The 25981-nt window shown below is 37.5% G+C and overlaps 2 protein-coding genes across 4 annotated transcripts; both read left to right on the forward strand.

Annotated features, from left to right (window-relative positions):
* Positions 1–347: 347 nt before the first annotated feature.
* Positions 348–12174, forward strand: LOC103979170 (poly(ADP-ribose) glycohydrolase 1). 2 transcript variants are annotated; one of them, XM_009395225.3, is made up of 12 exons: positions 348–673; positions 850–1035; positions 1225–1328; positions 3557–3761; positions 3857–3961; positions 6400–6518; positions 7981–8124; positions 9603–9663; positions 10088–10297; positions 10721–10783; positions 10911–11101; positions 11872–12174. In XM_009395225.3, exons 1-11 carry the CDS (start codon positions 425–427, stop codon positions 11073–11075), a joined length of 1611 nt encoding a protein of 536 aa, XP_009393500.2. In that variant the 5' UTR covers positions 348–424; the 3' UTR covers positions 11076–11101; positions 11872–12174. The 2 variants fall into 2 exon arrangements, with proteins under 2 accessions (XP_009393500.2, XP_018679624.2); XM_018824079.2 differs by having other exon boundaries at positions 10911–11071; positions 11872–12125.
* A 5526-nt stretch (positions 12175–17700) lies between these two features.
* LOC135606561 (protein ASYMMETRIC LEAVES 2-like) lies at positions 17701–20569 on the forward strand. Of its 2 annotated transcripts, XM_065097594.1 has the most exons (3): positions 17701–17846; positions 18330–19106; positions 20395–20569. In XM_065097594.1, the coding sequence occupies exon 2, from the start codon at positions 18353–18355 to the stop codon at positions 19091–19093; it is 741 nt and encodes a 246-aa protein (XP_064953666.1). In that variant the 5' UTR covers positions 17701–17846; positions 18330–18352; the 3' UTR covers positions 19094–19106; positions 20395–20569. The 2 variants fall into 2 exon arrangements, with proteins under 2 accessions (XP_064953666.1, XP_064953667.1); XM_065097595.1 differs by lacking the exon at positions 20395–20569 and having other exon boundaries at positions 17707–17846; positions 18330–19108.
* Positions 20570–25981: the final 5412 nt, after the last annotated feature.

A 25981-nucleotide genomic window follows, 5' to 3' on the forward strand; every position in this document is an offset into this window, starting at 1 on the left:
TTTCTTGTATCCCAAAATATCATTGACATGACAGATCCTTTGTATTTGACAGTTCATTAATCCCTCCCATAGACTTGTGGACCGATCGGTTCCATGCAAAAGAGTGAAAGTATTAAAGATAATTTTGGTTTTACGAGATACTTTCTTAAATTAATGTAAAATCAACAATAATAACATATCATTAAGGTTTTACGAGATACTTTCTTCAATTAATGGGCAGAGCCGGTCGACGAATGAACGGCTGAGATGTTATATTGGATAATGGAGGGCCCGATTTGTTCCGTATCATCCGCAAAATTCCTCGCCCCGAGTTTTGTCCCGATCCAAAATCTTGACCAGCTTTAAAACGAGTCACGGCGGAGTCGTGGGGGGTTGGCTTCGCTCGTCTTTGCTTGCTCTCTACTGCGCGATTTCGAGCGTCGACATGGAGAAGAGGGAGGATCTCAACTCCATCCTCCCATTCCTCCCCTTGTTCCTCCGATCTTCCACCCTCTTCTGGCCCTCTAAGGCCCTCGAAGCCCTCAAAGCCCTCGCCCTGGGCCCCGCTGTCAGCCGCGTCCGCTCCGGCGGGGTCCTCTTCGACGCCATCCTCGACCTCAGGGACTCCCTCGGCCTCTCCTCCTGGGAATTGACCCCACGTACCGCTTCTGGATACGCCCTCTTTTTTGATGAGGTCTTCTTCTTCCAAAGCCCCCTTTTTCTTCTCCTCCTCTGTCTTTGAGGGGCTCGGGTTTGACCAGTTTTAAGTAAAGAAGATCATAGGGGGCAGTTAGTATGCAGTTTACCTGCGAGAATAACCGAATTTTAGTATGTGAATTGACTTTCTTTTCTTTCCTTTCGTTTTGGCAGATGATGTCTGGGATGGATTCGAGGGTGTGGTTCGAAGAGGTCGTTCCGGGGATGGCTAGACTGTTGCTACGTTTACCTTCTCTCTTAGAAGCACATTATCTGAAGTCCGACGAAATGTTTGGTGAAGGAAAGGCTGGGCTTCGCTTCATGGGACCTCAAGAACCAGGCTTAGTGTTTCTTAATCAGGTGAAATTTTTTAAATGGTCAACCCAACGATTGAGTGTTCCATTTGGTTTTTACTCAGTCTTTCTTCTCCATTGTGTGTTTTTCCGTGCTGTTGAGCTAAATGGGATTGTTTGTTGTATATCTTACTCTCATTTTTGTATCTTGATACATATGGTATCCTGATTGATTTGGCGTTTCATGCCTCATCAGGAATTGATAGCCGCTCTGCTCTCTTGTGCAATGTTTTGCTTGTTTCCCACTAGTGATAGGGATGCGAGATGTCCTCCAATCATCAATTTCGATGTATTGTTTGCGTAAGTACTTTGTGCTGGCTCTCAGACTCATTCTTTATCCCTGGAGGTTTATGGTATTATATGATTATGCTATATTCTACTTGATTGGATGGCAAAATTTAGTTCTGCATATGTACGCATCTCTTCTTTAATGATCACTGAATGGATTCTGAAAGTCACGCACAGAAAACTATGTACATTTAGATTCTGACAGTTATTTTGAAATTTTGTAGTGACTTAGTCCCTACACTATATTTGTAAGTGCACTTAGACATTCATGGACCGTATTGTCCTGACTTTGTCATTTCAGTTTTATTCAAGCAAATGAAGTAAAGTCGCACTTGACATAATATCTCTTAGATAACAACTGGTGCAGGACAGATTTAATTTCAGTTAAACTTTCTTTCAAGCATTATGCTTTATGTGTATCTTTAGGTTTGCTCTGAAAAGAAAAGGTCTCATTAGCTAGTGGCCTATGAAGTTTCATTTCCTTGGCATAAGGCAAGCAACTTTTAGTTTTTAGTCATGTATGTATATGCTGACTCTCAATACTTGCTTTAATTAATAATTATAATTGTTAATCTGAAAATATCTTGCCACAAATGTATATTTACATTGTTATATGATCATTAGTAGCAACAATTATCTACCTACTAAATTTCTATTTATAATACAGATGAAAAACTTTGAAGACCAAAGTTGTAACTCTTATGTTTTGCCTTAGATTTTGTGATGCAGCATATGATGAAGCTGGACCCATCTGATAACAGCCTACAGTTTTAAGAATCCTGCACTACCTATATAACCAGCTTTATCACCGCAAAATTCATCAGTTGAAAGCCTATTCTCAATTGCATGGAAATTATTGTATCTCTGCTCATATGGCCATATAGCACCCATGGAACCATGAACCCATCATGTCCCGGTTCATGTGACTTTCTTGTCCTAGGTCATGATTGTATGTGACTCATATCTCTAGTAAAATCAATAAAAAGCTAAATATACAAGAAAATTCCTCAGTTTTAACATGAGGAGGAGGAGAAGAGGGAGCAAGAGGAGAGGGAAGAAAAACTAACCAAGTGCCACCCACCATTCTTTCTTGTTGTTGTTTGCATATCCACCATCAATGTTATGAGCCTCTGCTACAGGTGAGGGTATGGTGGGGAAGGAGAGACTCTCTCTCTCTCTCTCTCTCTCATATCTTTGGGATTTCAACGATGGCTTGGCTTTTCAAACCCAGCAGCTTAATTTTTTGAATTAGAGCTGTGACTAACACCTGCCTAATTAGATGTGGCCTGGCCCCATTTAAGGAGGCCACACTGATGCACAACAGGTACATGAATAAGTAACCCATAAATGGGTTATTAAAATATTTTAAATAAATCCTTAATAATTGTTTTCCTTTTACTTTTTATATGTAGTTTCATATAAAAATTATATGCTACATTTGCTCTTTGTTTGTCAATTATTTCTTACATAAGGCATATGAGTTGATTATCCTGAGTAAAGGAGTGGCGTATGATATATTATATCCATATATAATAAACAATCCCAAACAACTTAAAGTAGCATACCAACTAGGGTTACTCTTTTTACTATGTATCAAATAAATTATCGTACTGCATTTCCATACCCACAATCATGGCCTGACATGGCTAACAATTTTTAATCATCTCACTGTCGAAATTTACAGCGTGAGTCAACCTCACTGATGTTGAAATGCGATTTAGCATCATTCAGAGGTATAGATAAATAGGATGAAGGCACAGTTGACCTCTGAAACTTGCAGTTTTCTACCAGTAGCTAGGCAGTTTAATTGGCTTCAATCATTTGTCCATATTCCTAAGTATATTACAAGGAGATGATCCTCAAAACTGCTGATCTTCCATTCGCTCACCTTATAGTAAGCCTGACCTTGATGCTTATTTTAAGCGTGTTTGCAGCATATCTCATAGATGATTGCCTTTATAATACCTTACAATTGACAGTAACCATCATCTTATAGTGTTTATATTTGTTCTGTTGGTGAGTTATCCAATAACTTCGTGCTCCTGATTATGCGAAGTCCTCTTTTCCCCATCCTACTCTCTTGTGCAATCCCCATTGTTTGTATCTCCTTTTTTGATTTGATGATTTGACGTGTCCTTATCATATTGGATGTGATGTGAACTGTTTCACTTTTTTAGTTATTTAATTGCATATTTCTGCCATGTTGATATTGAAATGACTGAATATGTCAATTTTTTTAGTTCACTTAATCGTAATGGAAAACACTGTCAAGAACAGAAAGTAAGATGCCTTGTTCACTTCTTTGAGAGGATATGCTTAAGAATGCCCACTGGATATGTTTCCTTTGAGCGAAAAGTTCTTCCTCGGGAAAGCAGTGATCACGGCGTTACATATCCTACATCTGCTAACTGGAGTACATCTACTGTTCCTCTGTGCTCTTTTGAGGTAAAATTGTGCTGTGCATCTGAATTCTTGCATCAACAAAGCATGCTAATTTATAATGTGCATCTGAAATTCTCATCATATCTTTTTCTTTATAGGTCTTTTCCTCAGGCTTGATCGAAGATCAGCCACATGAAGCTATTGAAGTAGATTTTGCAAATGAGTATCTTGGAGGAGGTGCCCTTGAATGGGGCTGTGTGCAGGTTTTCCTTCTTGAACTTTTTGCATAAGTCATATTATCTGCCAAAGTCAGTCTAGTTGCTTCTTTTGATTCTGCTTGGTGGCAGTTACTATTTGCAATTTTATAGTCTGGTTGTTGGATAATCTAGTAATGCAATTAAAGCATGGATTTATGGCTATAAATAGGTGATAGCAGGTTTAAAGCTTATATAGATGCCTTACAATTATCATTAGTCTGATGTTGCTCAGAGAGATATATCCAAAACCAATTAGCATTTCCTTTATATATCTTTTAAATGACAATATGATGAGCCACATTGTATCATACAATTCAAGACTAGACACAATTTCGTGAGCTGCATCCTTTTGTTGTCAATGCTTTGAATTTTAGCCATTGATGAAATTTACTGTCAGCATATATCTTATACTTCAGAATGCAAAAGACTGTCCTTGAGGGATATCATTAAAATGAGCCTAAATGATGGAAATGCAAACAAGGCTAGCTTAGGTTCTCATTTTTAGCTAGGACCACAACTAGTTTATTTTTGTGGATAGAAGGCATGCCATTGGCAAGGTCCGAGCAAATCCTCCATCAGAGGAAAGTTGTTTATGGCATGGTGAAGATGATAACTGCAAAATGCATAGGAACATGGGCTTGTTGGTACGTGAAGTAGCTGATGTCGAAGTAATTAATAGACATATGGCTGATGTAGTTGGGGAAATTTTTTAAGGTTGAGTATGTTACTTCTTTAGTAAAGACGCTTTTGATTGTGTCTTTCTGTGCTTATAGAGGAAACTCTACCTTTAACCTTTCACAAATTTAGTGTTTATACTTTAAAACAAGGTTCGCTGTACCATATCATACCGACATTTTGACCCGGGCTTGGTACGGTATGGTACCGGTGTACTGGGCGGTACATCAGGGCGTACTGAGCGGTACACCCTGGTGTACCGAATAATTTTATACATTTTCATACTGTAGCAATGCTACAGTATAATACTATAGCACTGTAGCGGTACTGGACGGTCCGCGTACCGGTAATCTGTCGGACCAGTACGTACCGCCCGGTACGGGCGGTATGCTTCGGTATGGCAGACCTTACTTTAAAGTACATAGAGGTGCTACTATGTGAGACTTGTGATCTGCATTAAGTGGCTTGAATTATTCAAGTTTTAGGCTTCTGGCTATAGTTTTCACCAGGATAATGTTCAAATTTGAGCCAAACCCAAATTCATTGTGAGATTGTTGACCTTAGCTCATAAGGTAGGTTTGTTTATGTTACACCTCTATGGCCTGGGTGATTAGGACTTTAGTCATGGAAACAATATCCAAGCAAGGATGCATATAGTGACCCTCTATAGATGCCACATTGGCAGTAGCCTAATGCACTAAGTCATTCTTCTTTGTTTAATTTTTTGGGCATTTAATGATTTATAGCTTGCGTATAGTCCAATAAAAACCATCAAAAACTTATGAAATGCAAGATATTCCATATTCAGCTTTATCAGAATCCATGGAATACATTTTTGGTGTTGGTCTTCATATGTTTGTTAAGTCTATGTAGTTTTGATTTGGGTCATGCCAGATCTAGAGTTCTTCTTGTGAGTATAGCAATGTGTTGGAAAATTATCATTGAAATACAATTTTAGCCATTCTCTTGGGCCTTAGGCCATACTCTAGGCAGTAAATGAGGATCAATGTGCTTGACTATGCTCAACCACTCTTTATATGTGTCACACCCCAAGTGCATTTCTCACATAGAAATACTCAGAATGTGGCAACAAGCATGTATCCCAAGTGCATCTCTCATTTAGTATTTTATAGACCTTTATATTGTTTACAATTGTCTATTTTGATTTATCAGGGAAGGTCTCTTGCGTGCTTAACACGAAGGTTTGTGCAATATCAGAGTTAAATATGCTAACAGAGCAAGAGCAAGGCTCAGTTTTGTATAAGAAAATGTTGCAATTTGTATTGCCTCTCTAGATGATAGATTTTCATTAATCTATAACTTATTTTTCAAAAGAAACTGTATAATTTGATTGTATATAACTAGAAAAGGGGAGAAATTAGGTTTAAATAGTTTTTCTAAAATTTTCTAACATCATTTTATCATGTACCGAAATTCAGTGCATACTGGTGTATCAACACTCGGTACACCAATCTGGACTGGTGCTACACTGGTCCCCGCAATTACTGGTACAGCACCAGTACCTGAAATGACGGACCTTGGTATGAAAAGCCAAAAAACAAAGGTGAAAGGTGGTTCTTGAGTGTTGTAGCTTTTCTATTTTTGTAGCTATTGGTCTGAAATAAGTGCTTTATGGTAATAAATTTTTTCTTACTGTGGGTGCTTAAATAAATGATATATATGTTCATCTTGCCACTGGGCCATCCATCTGTGTAAACTGCAAAATATCTTTAAGAATCTAACGGCTGTCTCACTGCTTTGTCAAACAGGAAGAGATCCGATTCATGATAAATCCAGAACTAATTGTTGGCATGCTTTTCATGGCATGTATGGAAGATAATGAGGCTATTGAAATTATTGGTATTGAGAGGTTTTCCTGTTACATGGGGTAGGTACATTTGTGAAATGTATAGATTATCATGTTTGTGAGTTGCTTATGTACACTTAAACAAGAATAAAATTTACTATATACATACTTATTTACTTTGCTGAGTCCGAAATATTTTGTAGGAATGTTGCTATTTTGCATTTCTAGTGAAAACCATGCAATAGCTTACTTGGTTCTTTTTTTTTTTTTGCTTTTACAAATGTGATCTGATTAAAATCGATGAGTCAAGCTAAGTCAAGATGGTTACCTGAAGTGAAAGAAAGGCCATGCCATCAAGGCTACCTGAAGTAAGAGAAAGGCCATTTGATCGATGTGGAGGCATTATTGGTGAGAAATCCTGTAGCTTGAACAGACCTGTCATCAATCAGGGCAACAGCAGCTACGTGACTAGAAGCTGTAGGAAGCACTTAAGAAAGCAATATGCTCACCATGATCTATCCCGAATTTGATTGGCGAGAGTGTTGCACAAATAATAATAATAATAATAATAATAACGTGATTCAGCAATAACTTTGCAGCTACTTTTACCAATGCACCTGAATTTGACCAACATGTGTCATCTTGGACAATAATATACTATGTTCACCATTGAAGAAGTACTTGCTACATGTTAATTTCAGTATGCTAATGATTGATAAACCCACTTAATTTTCACAAGATTGATATCATAGATATTATTCAATTTATGATCAAAATTTGAGTTGTATTAATATTTTTTAGCCCTATTTTTGTTGTAGGCTGGATTAGGAGTGTCCTTAAGCCATTAGGAGTTGTGTCAAATGGTTCTAGATGTATCTTGAAATAGGATTATTGGGTTTCTGATATTTTCATAAAAAAACCTCTTCTCCCATTACTTATCTTAGTTCTTTTACATGTATATGACACATTTTAAGCCCTAAGGTTTAAATCTTCGTATTGGCTATTTTATAATTGTAATAATTTTGTTATAGTTCAGTAAATTCTGTCATTCTTTTTCTAATCCATTGTTGATTGGCCCATATTCTTCAGATTTGATAATATCTTTATGGGCGGTTTGTAGCCTATCATATTTGTTGATTTGTGCTTCTTTGTGTCTTGTAGTTTTTCCCAAAAGTTGGGTTGCCACATGCATATGTTGGTGATTGTTCATTGCCAGCTATGTTTGATGGAAATCTGATAGTTTTTAATGCATTGCAATCACTGTCAAAGAGGACGAAATTTAACCTGTGGTTGCATATGTACCTATTTGTTTATAATTTGGATATTCCAAAACGTATTGTTTTATTGTAACCTCTTAACCCTGCAAATTGTAGAGCCATAAATGCCAGACTAACTTTACAATATATATCTATGCTAGTGTCATGGTGTTCGTGCATTCTATATATTTATTATCTCATTTTCTTTGTTACTTGCATGAAACATATCACAGCTCTCCTGGGGATCTCCCTAATTCTTTGTCACTTGTCGTCTCTTTGCTTGATAGATATGGTTCCTCATTCCGATTTGTTGGTGACTACCCGGATAACAAACCATATGATTCAATAGGCAGACGGAAAACACGGATTGCTGCCATAGATGCTTTATGCAGTCCGAGAATGTGGCAATATGAAGTTGAAGGCCTTGTACGGTATGCTAACTTTTTCGTGGAATATATTCTTATGAATTATTTTTTCTCTATTTCAGAGATAAATCTCATTATCAATTTAGTAGTCTCCATGCTTTATTCTATTGCTGTTATCTTTTAGAACTTTCCTACCATCATAAACATATAGTTTTCAGAATCAACATTTGTTGCTTTGAGGTTACATCTCATATTTATTCATCTCCATAAGAAGATTTTTGCTATACCAACGGAAGAATAATGACGAGGAGTTAGTCAACTTGTTGCATCTCATAGCAATACAATTCCTCACTGGAAAGTGCTAGGCATAAGTGGCAGTTGTGTGTCGCTTAGTCCTGTAAGTGCCTAGGATCTTTCGTGTCAACATACAGTGAATGGTTAACAACTTAACATACATATGTTAGATCCTGATATACTCTGCTATACAAATTCTGGTGGTCTAGCAAATATGGTCTGGTAATCACAAGAAACCCATGATTGACTCCATCTAGATCTTGTACTCTGATGTCACTAAATTACAGACATATTGGGATCAATTCACTCGTATGACTTCTGTAACGACCAAGGTCTCACCTAAATTGCTTGTGGGAGTTACTATTTTGGGCACCTGGTCCTACAAATACTCAGCATCTTTACAAAGTGTATCAAATGTGCCACCAAACACACACCACTAGGTTCCTGGAAAATTTATACCTAGGTAACCAAGAACACCACTAAGACCTCTAGGTAACCAAGCCATGTCTGCTTAGGCTGGATTTCATGACGGCATCATCATAATATCTGCCTAGAATAACAAAAAGAAACAACAAACAATTATTTACTATTCAAATATCATAGTAATGACATCAACTTGAGTCTGTGTGAAGTTGTCATAGTAGATAATACCTACTGTATAATGCACTCTGAGATCTTATTAACTAGTACATCATAAGTATGAAGGAAAGTGAAGACGGATGCAGATTCCAATAAAAATCTTATTAACTAGTACATCATAACCAGGGTCCAGAGAAAAGCCTGAAATTGTTGTCCTTGCATTTGTTATTATTATTATGAATTCTATCCAGCAAACTAATTTAAATAGGAAAATATTGTGTGAAAAAACATAAGATTAGATCCTTAACCATGGTTTCCCTTGTTTTGTTCATTTCTTCTTTTCCTTCTTTATAATGCATGCGAAGGTTCAAACAGAATCTCTTACTCAAGAATCAAGTTTCTTGAATTTAGAGTGTCTGTATCTCAGACTAATTAATGTTATTTGTGATTCATTTCTGAGAAATCTGCATTAAGTATCAGGAAACATTAAGTTGCAGTGTTTTTGTTTTTCTGTAGAGTAACAAATGAAGGTGAAAGAAGTATGTCTCTTATAGTACATCCTGTTTAGTCCTTCCTGATAAATTTATTAAAGATGAGTTTATGATAATATTTGTTCGTCACTTATATTGGTTTATTATACCTTTTCTTATGCAATTATTTCTGTTGATTAGGGAGACAAACAAGGCATTCTGTGGATTCTTGGACCAGTCAGTGTACAAGCGTCGCCTAAAGGTTATTTCGAGACATTAGTTTATGCAAAAATGATATTCGTCTATCATTTACAGCAATGATGAATTTCCTAATGCAACCTGCTATATTTATCCCGCCAGAAATTTTAGCAAACAAAGATCCGGAGAAAACGCACATACTGTTTAATGTTCTCAACATAATTTATCTTTGCTGAAAGCCTGAAATGACATTGAATCAACCATACTGGGTTTCACAAAATCTGCATAATCTCAGTATCTTTGGGGCCAAAAACGTTTGTTGTTTTCCTGTACCTTCTATGTTTTTCCTTGTTGAAGTTTTTCTCTGAAGTTGAGTTCTGACTCCTTAAAGTGTTTTAATGTTCTTACATTGAAATTTCATTTTTTTTCCTTCTGTACATGCTGGAACCCTTTGCTATTCTTCATTATTGCTTTTGCATATTTGTCAGTGGTATGCAAATAGTTCTAACCAAGAGAACAGCACTGGGATTTCTGAAAATGAAAATAGAAGTGAGGTTGAAGGAAATAGTGACAGTGAAAGCTCCCAAGTGATGGACTTACAGGATAATGTTGGGATTGCAACTGGAAACTGGGGATGTGGAGTTTTTGGCGGTGATCCTGAAATAAAGAGTATAATCCAGTGGCTTGCTGCATCACAGGTACTTTCCACTAGTGGTTGGAGTTTTTCCCCTTTGAAATTACATAGCTTGGGAAACTTGATAAATGTGTATATCTCAATTCTGTAACAGCTTATAAAATGTGACCTAGTGTAAACATGGAGCTGCTTGCACTGCATTTTGCCACATAGAACTGCAAATTTGTGATATGCTGACTTTAACTTGACATCCTTGGCCATCTTTTTTTGTGCTGTCTTGACTAGAGAAATCTCAGAATGTATTAAAATGTTTTGTAGAAACATTCTAATGTTTATTAGATAAATCCAGGGATTACCATAGTCATGGTTTTATCTGTAGATCTATCTGGTCATATTGTATCGGATGTACATTTTGTGAATGCTATAATATTTTCTTCATATCACTTTATTTTAACCTTTTAAATTTTAATTCATTTCCCTGATGCAGGCATTAAGACCCTTCATTCATTATTACACATTTGGTGAAGCAGCTTTGCAAAGATTAGAAGAGGTAATTTAAGTCTAAAGGCAACTCTTGATGTCTGAATGGACAAAAAGAGAGCCACTATATTTCATACTGCCTCTTTTTGTCAGAATTCTAATCTTCGAGGGTGACTATGTGTCGACCACTGGAACAGGTGAGACAATGGATCTTGTTGCATGGATGGACGGTTGGTGACTTGTGGAACATGCTAGTTGAATACTCTGACCAAAGGTTGAACCGCAAAACTCATGTTGGATTCTTTGCCTGGCTCCTACCTTGTAATAAACCCAGTGATGTGCCACACACGTCTGAAGAGTGAGTTCTTCAAGATGCTATTCAAAAATGGTTTTTTTCTTTCTCCAAATTAGTATTTTTTTTTCAAAGATAACCTCTGCAATGGTTTCATTTGATTTATTGCAGTTTCACTTTGTCCCATTTAATTAAGACTGGTTTCATCTAGGTTGAGTTGAGCACCCAATGATATTGGTTTGGCTCAGTCTTTTGGCAATGATCAAGCCAGATGAATGAGCCAGATTTACAAACCTTCCATATTTAGTAACTTGGTGTCACAGAGAGCATTAGTTGTAGATTGTCTCCATGCCTCTGGTTAAATGCCTTGCTGCATCAGATTAAACTGCGCCTATTAGACAAATTCTTGATGTCATTTTGCTTGAAACGAACCACTTGTGCCATGTATACTTCACTTACCTACCCCTGAGGGAATCAGTTTCATTCATGCTTAACAATGTCATGCATTTTTCACATTGGTATCTTGAATGATCACTTTCCGTGCATCGTTCTTGTCTTTGATCTTTTGAGAGCTTGCTCAGTGGGATCAATAATAGTAGTAGTCCGAGATTAACTTCATATACTTTGATTTGGTATATTGAGTGGCTTCAACTTCATTGTAGTTCCCATCCTGTTGATATGATGGAGGTTGTTATAAAAAAGATGAATCTGATCACTTTGGTCGCAAAAGAGCAACTTTATCGTTACACTAATTTGGTTGAGAATGTTCATCAACAATGTATTGCTGCTGTGAGTTTGCCACAATACATCCACACACCTCACATCCTTACATGGGTTGCTTATTCAAATTTCTTCATTCATTGCAGCTCCTCCTCCATATGACAAAAAGAGAAGTCAACTTCATCTTCTGATTTCTGCTGCTTGTGTCTCCAATTGCTGTTTTGGTTGAAACAAGTCATGGTGGGATTCAGCTATGCGCAGCAAAATGACACCAGAATATGTAGGCAAGTACAAGCCAATTTAACTATAAATGCAATAGTATTCTTTAAGATGATGACAGCATATTTGTATCTTCTCTTAATAATGGGGACTTGATGAGAACATCAACATACAACAACAACATTATGGCAGACAATTCGCATCAACATTGTTGGAAATCTGCCACCTAACTTGGCTTTCTGCCTCTTAATTGCTCTAAGGGTTACTTGAAAGAGTCCAGCCAACAAGGAACTTGAGAAGTTTTAACTCAATTGCTCTAAGGGTTACTTTCTTATCACTCTCACAAGAGGTGTAATCATACCAGCACTAACTTAGCACTAAGTTAAACATGCAAGCTCAATTGGCAAACACTTTAACAGTATATATATATATATATATATATATATATATATATATATATATATATATATATATATATATATATATATATATATATATATATATATATATATATATATATATATATATATATAATCTTAGCATTAATATCAACATGAATACTGTTTGGGGAGTATTTCATATTTGATGAGATATCATTTTTTCTTTTACTAAGAGATCTTGACTTTGTTCTAGTTCTACGTTTACAATTCTTTTTTATTTCAAACAACATAAGAGGATATATACATCTTTTATAAGTATCTTCTAAGATCAATCATACTTCTCTTCTAGTCTTAGCTTTAGAGATCCATGAAATAATGCTTTTATCTAGCAATAATTGAGTGATAAGCTTCATTGCTCTTTTATCTTATTCTATATTAAAAATGAACTATTCTTTCGGTTCTTTGGAGAGTACTATAAGATCTCTGTCATCTATCATATCTTTAAAATCATCAAAGATAATTTTTTTTAAGCCTTCCGATCTGAGAAAAGTTCTCATCATGGTTTTCCATCTTCATTAATCTTTTTCATCAAATCTTGATAATAACGGAATCCAAAATAACTTATAATAGTATATTTCTATACTTTTAATCTTTTTTAATCTTTTATTTTTAAATGATCAAACTTTCAATCTACCTATCTTTGTCTATCAATTAATTGGTGTCCTAGTGATCTATTCCATCGATCATCTTTCTCCTACTGCAATCTAATATATTGATTGCCTTCTTGATCATTGTAGCTCCTCTTATTTGATAGTTGTCACAATCAAATATGCTCTTCATCAATGTTGTGAATAAGTCTTCACAATATCATTTTAAGATATCTTCTTTTCGTTCCTCTTCTTAATAGTTTATTTCTCCCAAGTTTTCTCTCTCTAATTTTTTTTCTTCTTTTTATAGTTTCTCTCTTCTTGGATTTTTTTTCTGTAGTTTTGCTCTCTTTGGTTTTCTCTCTCTATAGTTTTCCGCTCTTTGGATTTACTCTCTCTATAGTTCCTTTATGCTTGGATTTTCTTTCTCTATTATTTCTTTCTTTGATTTTCTCTCTCTAAAAAGACTCTTTAAGGAATTCCTTAATGGGATAAGTTTCACCTTTTACAAATTTTTTTTTTTTTTCACAATGATTGTTCTCTCTCTTGATCTATTTCTTCAAGATCTAATTTGATATTTAAGATCAAATATGTTTTGATACTCTCACATTGGTTGTAGAGTATGAGAACCAATGACTCATAAATTTGTCGGATCTCTTTTACTCTCAAATATATTTTTTAAAGTTTATGAGCTTTGAAAGGGTAAAATTATACGGGTACACTCATCATTGAAAGCGAATAATTTCTTACGAATCTACGAGTCGTACCAATGATCAATCGATCGAATGGTCTCTTATCAGATACCATATTAGAAAATCTCTTGAAGAGATAAAACTTATAGAGAGTCTCTTTAGTGATACCTCATCTCTCTTTCCAATTATGTATACAAAATTTACATGAATCTCTAATTATAGAAGAGTAAACTGAAGATTTTGACTCTAATAACCATAGAAAAATTATCTTTACTAAAACTTTTAAATTAAAATCATATTTAATTATAAAATTTAATTTAATATTGATGTTCTTCCCACCCGCGAGTGTGCCCGTAAATGATGCCAATGCTATGCTTCACCCTACCAAGAATTCAGGTTACATGGGTTAGATGTGTTGCAGTAGCAGAAACCCACAGCCCAAATCCCATAGGAAATGTCGAGAACAATTCCCGGATTAGGGTTTCGAGGTGAAGAAAATGGGGTGTTCGATGGAATGCCAACCTTGCAGCATACCGCCGTGACGTCCTCGTCTTTGGACGCACATTCTCGTACTCGAGTCGCGTTTATATCTGCTGCTGGTAGATTAATTCCAGAGAATTACCATGAAATATCAAGTCGAAAGATCTTGTGTTCGAGGTATGAACAGTCATCTACGATGATACTCGGAAGCGTCTCTTGGGATCCGTCGACAGGAGGAAGCATGTCAAACTCACATTGATCGATGCACATGCTTGGCCAAAACTTGCCATCAAAGAACGACGAGTAGAACGTTAGCAAAATGTGCACATGGCCATGCACCAATCCCCAAGGAGGAGGAGGAAGATGGAGCATGGAAGGAGGAGGGGGTCTGAAGAGATCACACACACTTCCCAAAGGTCGCTATGTGTGACGTTGACATGTCTTGCAATGAAGTCAAAGCACTTGAGTCAGCAGGGTCAGGGTAAGGATCGGTCACCTCGGTAGTATACTCTTCGTGTGCGTCAACTTAGCTCTCCCCTCCTTCTCTCTCTATAAGTAATAATAATAATAATATACCCATATACCTTTGCATGTCGCAGCTGAACATTTATATTGAAAGGTCATGTCGTACTTCTAAGCTGAGTTCAAGTTACAATTTGACTTGACTATCTGCAAACTAATCATTTATATCATATACCATTATATCTCTACATATATATTGCAAGTGAACTTTTGGATTAAGATGTCATATGTGGTACTCATATGAGGTTGCATGTTAAAATTGGATTTGATTATTTGCAAGCATATCATTTACTCTCTCTCTCTCTCTCTCTCTCTCTATATATATATATATATATATATATATATGCACACACACATGTAATATTATCTTTCAATATTGTAAGTGAACTCTGGTTATACATTGTTAATGGAATATAATTTTGAAAAAGAAAATGATTAAAAAATATGTACATGCAATTATATTTTGTATGTGTTGCAAATTAAATTGTGTATTAAAATATCAGGTTTGATGGTAGTGCACCGGATCTACTTAAGTTAAGGTCAAAAATACTAAGGGTTTAGGGTTTCGCCACTAATCACCTTTGCTAGAAAAAAAATCACATCTCTCTTCGTATGCGTTATCCACCGTAGCATGTGTTATTTTCTTTTTTTGGGTACTTTTTTATAATTGTTACTTGTAGGTATTTTATAGCAATTATTGGTCTTTAAATAAAAATTGTTGGAGAAGAAAAAAAAGAATAAATTGATGATTTTATATGATGTGAATCCATTCATGGCAGGAAGAGATCATGGCAAAATGGTGGACTACCCCAATTGGTTCCTACCAGTCCATGGAACAGTTGACACTTCAATAGAATGATAATGTTGCATGAAACAGTTGTATTTAGAAAAATAGGAAAATATTCTTAATAACATTTATTGTTTTAACTATTTAGTCCATCTCAATCGGATTCTCGGGTTTGAATGAATATTCATGAGAGTTATTTTGATTTTTATCTCTAAACATATATTTAGAATACTCATTAATTCTGCTTAATCTACTTTAAACTTGTTTTGGAATTGTGCTACATACATCATGCATTCAATTTAGATGATGACTGAGACCATAAGATGTACTCAAGGATTTATCATCTTACGGAACACCAATCTCTCTATATTCCTGTAGAGAGATTGACAACTATAATTGACGCATTCGGAAATTATTAGTCATATTAATATGAAGAATTCTCTTTGCCACATGAATTGCACTAAGTAACTTGCACTCCACTAGAGGTAAGGCATGCCCTCAAGAAAATTAGGCACCTAATTCAGTGTTATGCATCAAGAACTTCACTTAGCAAGAATGTTATGGTAATACGATCAATCACACACATAAGCAAATCTAGTTCAACAAAGTCAAACAATATCCTCATAGATTGTGGTCTCACAAGTAGGCCTCAAGCTCTCAAATTATAGGACTAGCGTTTTGTCGTATGATCTGACCCGAAGGAATGATCGGTTAAAAATGTCAGTACATCTTTCAAATCCTTATACCTTAAATCAAATCTTCTTTTACTTCCGATGTGAGACCAAACATAGGATTCTACTTCGAGTCTGTACAAAATGACTATCTATATGCCCTACTCTACCGACTTCAGAGTACAATTTATTAGACAGCTTGAAATTAAATTACGCAAATTTGCAACATTATGATACGTAGCACATATGTGTCCACCATTCTGGATTCATGTAACATGAATTTATAGCTGAATTGTACCATGCTCACCTAATTTTTAGAGCTGAAAGTGATGCTTTCTCCACATGGAGCCCCACAATTTTTGTTCCTCTTCATTGCATGTGTCTCATAATTATTATTCTTATTGTTGTTGTGGACCATTCCTACATATTGTTGAAGTGAGTAGGAGGGTGGGATGAGTTGTGGTTATCATGACATGTCATTCTTCAATGTGTACATTCATAGGGGTGGATATATTGAGACAGAAAAGTGGTTTGTTATCACATGTTGTTCCTCATGCATTTATTGGTATACATGCATTTGGACATCTCAATTAAATCTAAGAGTGAGAGAGAAGAGAGGAGGATGGTGAGATTGGAAAGAACTATCCCCAATTTGGATTAAGAAGTATAATAAAATTCTTGATTGTGATAAAAAGCAGTTTCTTTTTGTTTTTTTGTCTCAACTTAATGATACATATAATATAATTAAAAATTAATTTTATAATTTTATCATGGGTGATAATCGACTTTGATGGAGCGAGTCAAATTTGGGTTTGAAATAAATGACTTTAACATCATCGCCTAATTGAAATTTATCAAATCCTAACTCGACTCGAAATTGGATTTAGAACAACTGATAGTTTTTTTGTTTCGACTATAATTAATTTAGCTACACCATATTTGAATCTTTTAAGATTCTCTGACTAAATTTGATCAAACCTGATTCCGTTCGAACTTGGATTCCCGAACAAGTGATGCATTCTTCAATTTTGATTTTTTCTTATTCTCTATTAAAAATTGATGAAAATACATCAAACTAGTCTATCAAACTATACTATTAATAACAAAATTCTAGGAATCTTATTTTCATCACTTAATATTATAAGAAAATAAAACAGATTTGATAATTTAGTGGGATAAGGATAAAAATGAAAAAAAAAGACTCCTTTGTTCTTACCATCCCCTTTCTATTAATCGCATCAATTTGATAATTTAGTAGGACGAGAACAAAAACGAATTCTTTGTTCTTACTATCATCTTTCTATCAATCACATCAATTTTCTTCTTTCCTTAATAACAATCATGAGAAGACAACTACATCAGCAACTTTTCATCCTTTCGATCTCATATACATCCCACATCAATCACATCAACTTTCTCTCTCTCTCACTCTCTCTCTCTCTCTCTCACAAAATTTTCCACCGCCCCATCTCCCCCACCATCTTTAGCTGCTTCCTTTCTGCAGCTCTCTTTCTATCTCTCTCCACCATCTTTTGGTGCATCCTCTCTCTCTCTCTCTCTCTCTCTCTCTCTCTCAACACCCCGTTTTATCTGTTCTTCCAACTCGCTTTTGCACACCCTCCATCTGCTGTTGCCTCTTAATCCCACGACTTCGACAGGGAGGCAAAAAAGGAGGAACAGCCGCGAGCGGAGGGCGGGGCCGAGCATTTGCGGGGATCAAAAGGTATATGATCCTATGCCTTCCACTGCATCGCTTCGCTTCTCTCTTCCTCCTCCTATTTATTGCCGAATTTTGCCTCAAAGTATATGTAAACTTGAACTGTAGATCAGATACCACACTGAACTCTACTTTCTTTGAAGTAGGAGAAAGCTTTGGTTACACACAGTTGGCTTATAGGTTTCTTTGTTGCTATTATGGAGTCCACAGACTGGACATATTTTCTACCTTTTTTCTTCTTTTCTTTCCTTTCTCTTGAGGTGTTTGAGGCCAAATCAGAATCCAAATCCATCTTGTTTTGGATTTATTGCTTGCCTACTCCCCTTGATGGAAATGGTATCGATTATAATTTCCTTACCAGTTCATATTTCCATGTTCGTGCGATTACTCTTTCCTTAGAATGTTATCTCTTCTCGTCATGTAATATCACGATCTCTCCCCCTCCCCTCCCCCTCCTCTCTCTCTCTCTCTCTCTTGTGTTCTCCTCAGATCAAGAGTTCTGCTTGCGGACGATGGCGTCTTCGTCGGCCCAGGTCCCGCTCTCGTCCTCCTCGGCGTCCGCATCGCCGTCGGCGACGAGCTCGCCGTGCGCCGCCTGCAAGTTCCTCCGCCGCAAGTGCCAGCCCGACTGCGTGTTCGCGCCCTACTTCCCGCCGGACCAGCCGCAGAAGTTCGTGCACGTGCACCGTGTCTTCGGCGCCAGCAACGTCACCAAGCTCCTCAACGAGCTGCACCCTTACCAGCGCGAGGACGCCGTCAACTCGCTCGCGTACGAGGCCGACATGCGGCTCCGAGACCCCGTCTACGGGTGCGTCGGCGTCATCTCCATCCTCCAGCACCAGCTGCGGCAGCTCCAGATGGACCTCTCCTTCGCCAAGTCCGAGCTCTCCAAGTACCAGTCCGCCGCAGCCGTGGCCGCGGCCGCCGCGGCTTCCACCACCGGCCTCGGTGCAACGACCCCAGCGGCCGCCGCCGCCAGGGGGCATGGGTACATCGTACCCGGGTTCGGGTTGGGGCGGGATCAGTGCTTCCCGGCTGCTGCGAGGGATCCAAGCCACAGCCAGCAGATGATGATGAGGAACTACGACGCAGATCTGGCGGCGAGGCTGGGTGCCAACGGCGCATACGATGCAGGGCTGGCGGCTGCGGCCATGAACGCGACGACGGCGGCCACGATTGGGCTGTTCGGTGGGCAGTTCCCCAGACCCAGCGCGGCCGGCGGGGATGAGCGATCAGGCATCGGTCCTTTGTAGAGACCTCAAGCAGGTTTGCACGGACTCTTCTTCTCTTGTATGCTTATTTTTGGAGGTTAGTGCTGAGGTTGCTGTGGCGTCCAAAGTAATAGAGAAGACAGCATGTTATTTGTTATCTACACATAACAAGGAACATCGATTAGTATCTATTGAACCATAGAAGTAATTTCTACAGCATAAAGAGAAGCCAAAGATAAAGACAAACATATGATTGTAATTTTCAGAATTATAGTACAAATCAAGGTTGAAAACCTATGTTCTTTTTTCTGCTATGAAATAAAATATAAGAATGTAAAAGAGATGATGTAACTTCAGAAGTATTTCTGAAACTACATCTAATTAATTGCTTTTTTTTTCCCCTTCATGAAGAACAGCAAAGATCATTCATTTTATTTACCTTTTTTTAATGTTTATGTTCTCTCTCCCTTCCATGAATAATTCCTTCTTAAACAAAGTTTTGTGGGAGCAATCTTACTTTCATTCAGATGTTAAGCATCAAACGGTGAATTGATTAAACTGCAATGACTATGGTATTGACAGAGTCATTTGCTCACCAAAACTTACTGTATTAGCCAAGGGAAGCATTCAATTCATGATGATGTTCTTCAAAGGATTCTGAGTTCAACATAGTGCTTCTGAGAAGTGCACATTTTGATATCAGCTACAGATTTTTTATATACCCCAAATCCATAAATGGACTATTGATTGTGCTATGAGTATAAACCTTAAAGATGCTGATTGGATATCTAAAACCATATTTGCTACTTGCATGAATATTTATGAGATGATCAACCTTCTTTACGTAAAAAAGAAGATATATTTCCATAAAGGCAGCATAGTGTAGATTATATTTCATGATTGTTTACATTCTAAATTATCATTGTCAGATTTTTATTAACTGGTGAACGATTAAATGGAGATTGTTGATACCCTGAAATTTTCACCTGGCACTTTAAATTGTTGTCAGATCACAGAATGCTTTTGCAGCTACTGAGAGACATTGTTTTGTAGATTAATGATTCTATGTTTTATCTTTTCTGCCATATCTTTTCAGATTCTTGCCTTATTTTGCCATTATAAAGTTCAAAAACACCTTAGAATAAATTAGCAGATTCACTGCATAAGATGATCCAATTTTTGTACTTGCTCATATGGGTATGTTTGATCATAGCAGGTTCACTGCATTAATTCATGTCCCAGATTTATGTTTAGATTGATCATATGACAAAGAAGGATTTCTACTGCGTACTTGTTTTCCTGCTGCACATATTGCTCACAGGATCAACTTGCGCAAGTTGCAGGTCAAAGAACTGGAGAACAATGAAACTGAGGTAGAAGCATATCCTGGGAGTCTTAGCTTTTGACAACCAGTCAAAACTACAAAGAAAAGTTGTGGCTTCCTTCCTTCAACGCAAAGTCGGACCATTTCTATCGCTTGATCCTGATATGTAACAATGCTAGTCTTTCTATGATCTCCTGTTGCAGTTTCCTGACTTTTGGATACTGATACATCAATTTTTATTGCACTGTTCTTAATTAGATAACCATATTGTTATATGATCCTCATAGCAGCTTTTATATTCTCTATCCTTTTGTTCTGAGTAGATTACAAACGGTTCATGCATGCAATGTATCTACGAGTTGGCAATACAACTATCCATTAGATTGCATGAGAAAAAAAAGCTTGGATTTTATTTAAGGATTTATGTAAGGAATCGATCCTAATAAACAGAAAGTGTATATATCTTTTCTTCATTCACTCATATCATTTTATTGTGGATCTGACACTCTTGTTGAGAAGATCCAAGCTAGAGTAAGATGTAGGCGAAGGCATGCAAAAGATGCCTCAGATCAAATTAAGACTGACTTTTTTGATCCCATGCATTACTACAATCTCTCTCTCTCTCTCTCTCTGTTTATGTGGGTAAAAATGCAGATTACGAGGGAGGGAGGTGTAGAAGGCAGAAAGCATATTGCAGAGGATGGCAGGAGAGACAAGAAAGGCGAGGCTCTCTGAAACAGAAAGGGTGGGAGGCATTAATGAAAGGAGCCATGAAGGCCTCCCCAAAATGCCATTCTGCACAGGGTGGGGTGTTAAATGTATTGGCACCGTTTGCACGTACCGTCATCACCAATCCCCACCTACCCAACAAGACCAGATGAAGCAGCAGGCGATTTGAAGGGACGAAGAAATCCATGAGCTTGTACGTGGAAGAACGATACATGTCTCGGCTTTCTCTTTCTCGCCCTCACCTCTGCAGCCTTCGAAAGACGCAGTAAAGAGAACACGCTTACATGCGGTGACAATGGTGACGTGCCTCAACAATGATGACCCCTCCGCGTCCTTCAATGTGATCCGCCTCTGCTCACGTCTCGTCCCTTGCCCTGCTGCATGCGCCACCCCGGCTTCTGACTCCGGTGAACCCACGGATGTGACCCGTGCATGCCTCGTCCCTCCCATCCATCCTCATTATGCTTCGTCTCTCTTCTTCTTCTTCTTCTTCTTCTTCTTCTTCTTCTTCTTCTTCCGTTTATCCCCTTGTTTCCTTCAAATGAACACCCTGTACTCTGACTCTCTCTCTCTCTCTCTCTCTCTCTTTCTACGGTGTTCGACTCTTCAGGAAACGGTAGTGAACGCAACAGAAGTCAGTGGCGTAGGATTTAAGGCGTATTTACAGAGCATCATTGAAGTATCGGAGTTCAAACTCTCTCATGGCTGGTTATGAGAATCTTTGAGCTCGTATATTGGTAGGAGATATGATGAAGGATCGATCTCCGTGACTGCCAGTGATTAAACGACAAAAATACTGATCAAAGCCTTTGACCCCTCCTCACGCGGACGAGAGATACGGATAGGCAGTGCAAACGAATAAGAAAAGGGTTTCTACCCACGACGCGTCCAATCAAATAACACAGACGTACGTCCCTGATTCGACGGCCACGATCGACGCCCACGTGCATGGGAACGGTCGCCCTGGTAGGATCAACTGTACGTGAATCCCTCAGCCTTTTCGGAAGCAGCAATGGCCATGTTTTCTTATCATCAGTGGAAGAAAGAGAGTTAGGGGGGGATAAAGATATTCCTGCATCCTTCCATCATGCTCTCAGGGGTGTGTAGCTGTCACAGAGACGAGGAGGGAAGACGAACTTGGGCACTGATCCCTACAAAGAGAATAATGTGACACATGGATGAGAAACAAAAGGGAGTCACTTGGATCCATTCGAGGAGAATAGAGGTTTACATCTCTTTTCCCACGAGTAAAAAGGCAAGGCAGTAGTTAAAAGGGAGAGGAGGAGGAGGAGGAGGAGGACGGGGGGCCGAGCAATTAATGATGGGGGGATGGAAGCATTAATGGGACAGCGCCAAGACCATGGGCTCTTTATTTTGACCATTCCTTCTTCTTGGAATTTGGCGAAGCTGCACGCTTTCCTACACTGTAAGAGAAAAAGGAGAGGGGTAGGAAAAGTTGAAAGCGGAGGGAACAGGAAGCAGATCATTAAGAGGAGAAGACACAAACCTTCACACCCCGTATCGTCCTCCTTAAATACATGCTTTCTGTCTCCCTGCCACTTGCTGCCATTGAAAGCAGAGAGAGAGAGAGAGAGACTCTTAACTCGCACATGGTATTCAGCCAGAAAAAGAGAAGGATTAAGGAGGATAGCAATAGCAGTTTCCAATGGCTGGTAGTCATCTGAGAAGATGACAATGATGTGGTTGCTAGATTGCATGAACACATGGATTGTTCAGCCTGTGAGAGGACTTCAAGATGGAGTATGATCAGATCTCCTATGTCTTCTTTAAAGAACATATACATAGGTTTCAAAGAAGACCAGCAGACTTGAAAAGTCAGTGAGGTCGTCTCTGATGAACAGTGAAAGCCTAGCAGGCAAGATCTAGTGTTGGAGTTTGCAGTTTCATTGACATCGAGCTCCTACGTGCATCGATTAATCCAACACATCCCCATGAGGCTCGTTTGGAGTAAAAAAGAACAAAATAGCCAATACCATGTCTAGAATCTCAAACTTGTTTCACTTTAGTTAGACTACAATGACATGTAATATCATGGATAAAATGCATGTGTGTAGTATGCGGTAGGAAATGTACTTTTAACATGAGAGTTTCCAAAACAATAAAAGAATTCTTTTCCCATTTTTATATAATACATGGAATCACCATCAAATATTTGACCTTCACTCATTTCTCTGTTACTCCTTTTTTTTTGCATGACTTGCAGTCAAAGTAAAGCACGAAAATGAAGAGGCTTCTGAGGCAAAGAAATGGCCACCAAGGCAAGAAGTCAACATGCTCCCCCTTGATCCGATGATGATAGGTTGATTCAGTACTATATATAGCTCTTCTGCTACTTTTGCATCAGCATACCCAACAACTATATAAACCTAAAATGCAGCTTCTATGTGGCCATAGATATGAAGTTTCCAAGTCCTTTTGTCATCTGAAGTCTCCTCAACCTGGCCAAGGTATCTGCATGTCAACAGGTTTAGAACCAACATTATTCTCATAGATTCCAAGATAACTAACATATGTCCGGGGAAGCAATGAGAAGACTGATGTGATAGTGCAGTAGAGGAGCAAAGATGGTTGCAGTCAATGTTTTGGATTAATTATTCAGATGAAAGAGAAGAATCCTCCACTTCAACAAAGTTGCATTTCAGAAAAATGAATGGAGATTGAGTTCCAAAAATGAAGCATGTCCTGGACTTTGGATAAGATGTAAAGCAGTAGAACAGATACTGAATCATCTCAAACTTGTAATCTCTTACCCAGTGTCATGATTTTATAGCTCATGGATGATGTTCATGATCTAACATCCAACTGAGTCATGCACTCCACCCCTTTCAATGTGACAACATCCTGAAGACCTATAGCATTAATGCACATAGTCAATCATGTAGCAGTTCTTCTGCATCAAACTAAATTACAAATGCATGAATTAGTGCTGGTAATATATCTTAAATATATGATGCTAACTCTACTAACAACAAAAGATCATGGGGTGTAATTTCCTGCAAATCATAGGTGTCTAATGCAGACCAGCAGTACAATAACATCAGCATAAAGTAGCAGAAATCATATCAAGTTTAATGATATCATAGTTATATTTGTTATGGTAACTGATCCATTAAATTGATAGGTCTAATTTAATAATAATATAAACTGTGGTGTCATAAGATGTATCTCTCCTTTAATGACAAGGTCTAAGTTGTGGCTGCAACTAATTAAGAAATTAACAAGGATTCTCATACTATTTTGAGATTGAAAGTTCTTTCAAATATCACATATTTCTTCTTTCATGGATCTTAAAAGTTGACATATATGAAATATGACAGAGAAATTACATCTAAAATCATGGTCTTAAAAGTTAAAACATTATAAAACTAGAATGCCTGGTTTTACACCTTATGTTGACTTCTATGACATCTGTTCTCTAAAGCAAGGTGATGCATCTGTAGCAGTTGACCAACTTGTAGGTCAACAAGTGTTGGAGAAGCTCAAAAAACTAGGGCCTAAGCAAACAGTCAACTAAATATATATGAAAAAAACAGGAATTAAAAAAGCACAGAGTATAAAAATTATTTACTCTGTTATTATCATATTCATCTCTTGGAAAATAAATGCTTACCCTTTAATAGCTGAGCAAATTGGTTGAGGCCTTGGCAACACAAGTAAATTATAAACATCAAGCTAATCATCAGTCAAGTCTTTCTTCCTGGAAAGGTGAATAAACTCCTGAAACCATTATGCATATTATGGTTCAGATTTAATTATTTGTCCTTAATAGTTCATAATTAAAACGAGGGTGGATCTTGATACAGTAATAAGGTTGGTTCTTAACTTGATTGATTAAGGTTCTTTTAACAGATGTCAAATGATACTAGGTATATGATTACACTCTATCAAGTATACGTAAACATAAGTAACTTGAATCTATATTATAAATTTTATTTCGTCTAAATCAATCAATATTACTGATCCGAGCATGAACCAAACTAATATGCAAACTCAATCCATTTTGGATGATTTAAACTAATTTAATCAAAAATAATATTTTAATTTAAATATGATAAACCGTCGATTCTTTAGGGCTCGTCATAAGCTTTTCCAATTTCTTTGTGACTCCATTATTTGATTATCGTCTTCTACCATCATCCACTTATTGTTTATTGTTTATCTTTTTTTATTTATTTTTACTTTTATTTCTCTTTCTTTTTCTTCTTCTATCTTCCTATCGATCAAAATATTATTACTATAGTATATGTGTAGTATGTATGAATAATTAATTTTTTATCAAAATGGTTTGATTATTGATGAATAATTAATTTTTTTTATCAACCATGACTATGACATAATTTTAAAGAGGGGAAATGAAAAAATAAAATGGCCAATATTACCTTTTTAAAATTGTTTTATATTCCCTTTTTGAAACGTGAAGGGGGTGTTCAAAATTAGGCGCCAACGCCACACTATACCGTTATTCCCCGCGCCTTCCCCACCCGCGCTCGAATAAATAGCTGCTTGCTTTGTCCCCTGTTATCAGAAAAATTAGGGCCTGCAACCTCCTTTCCACCCCCCAAAGTCCCCCCTCCATTTCCTTCCCTCATCTCCTCCTTCATCACCTACATCCAATTTCCTCTCCTCCATCCCCAATCTCATCCCCGGTTATCGATTGAAGCCGGGGCCTGCCTCCCTGCCAATCCAATCGCAACCCTCGATTTCTTCCGAATACTCTTCGAAAGACGTGATTCTTCCCTTCTAGGGTGATTGGTGAGAGATGGGGGCTTTGATTCGAGGTGCTGAGACCGACCGAGATGGAGGTGGCGGCCCAGCTCAAGCGCGGCAGCTTTCGGTGGGTTCTTTGACGAGAAGCG

This window comes from Musa acuminata, chromosome BXJ2-3 (assembly GCF_036884655.1).
Source record: "Musa acuminata AAA Group cultivar baxijiao chromosome BXJ2-3, Cavendish_Baxijiao_AAA, whole genome shotgun sequence".
Lineage (NCBI taxonomy): Eukaryota > Viridiplantae > Streptophyta > Magnoliopsida > Zingiberales > Musaceae > Musa > Musa acuminata.

Excerpts from the sequence above, each read along its gene's own strand:
- LOC135606561 (XM_065097594.1), top strand. The coding sequence starts at position 18,353 with ATGGCGTCTTCGTCGGCCCAGGTCCCGCTCTCGTCCTCCTCGGCGTCC.
- LOC103979170 (XM_018824079.2), top strand. The coding sequence starts at position 425 with ATGGAGAAGAGGGAGGATCTCAACTCCATCCTCCCATTCCTCCCCTTG. Across the intron at positions 1,329-3,556 it reads AATTTCGATGTATTGTTTGC|TTCACTTAATCGTAATGGAA; the intron begins GTAAGTACTTTG and ends CAATTTTTTTAG. Across the intron at positions 9,664-10,087 it reads TGTACAAGCGTCGCCTAAAG|TGGTATGCAAATAGTTCTAA; the intron begins GTTATTTCGAGA and ends CATATTTGTCAG.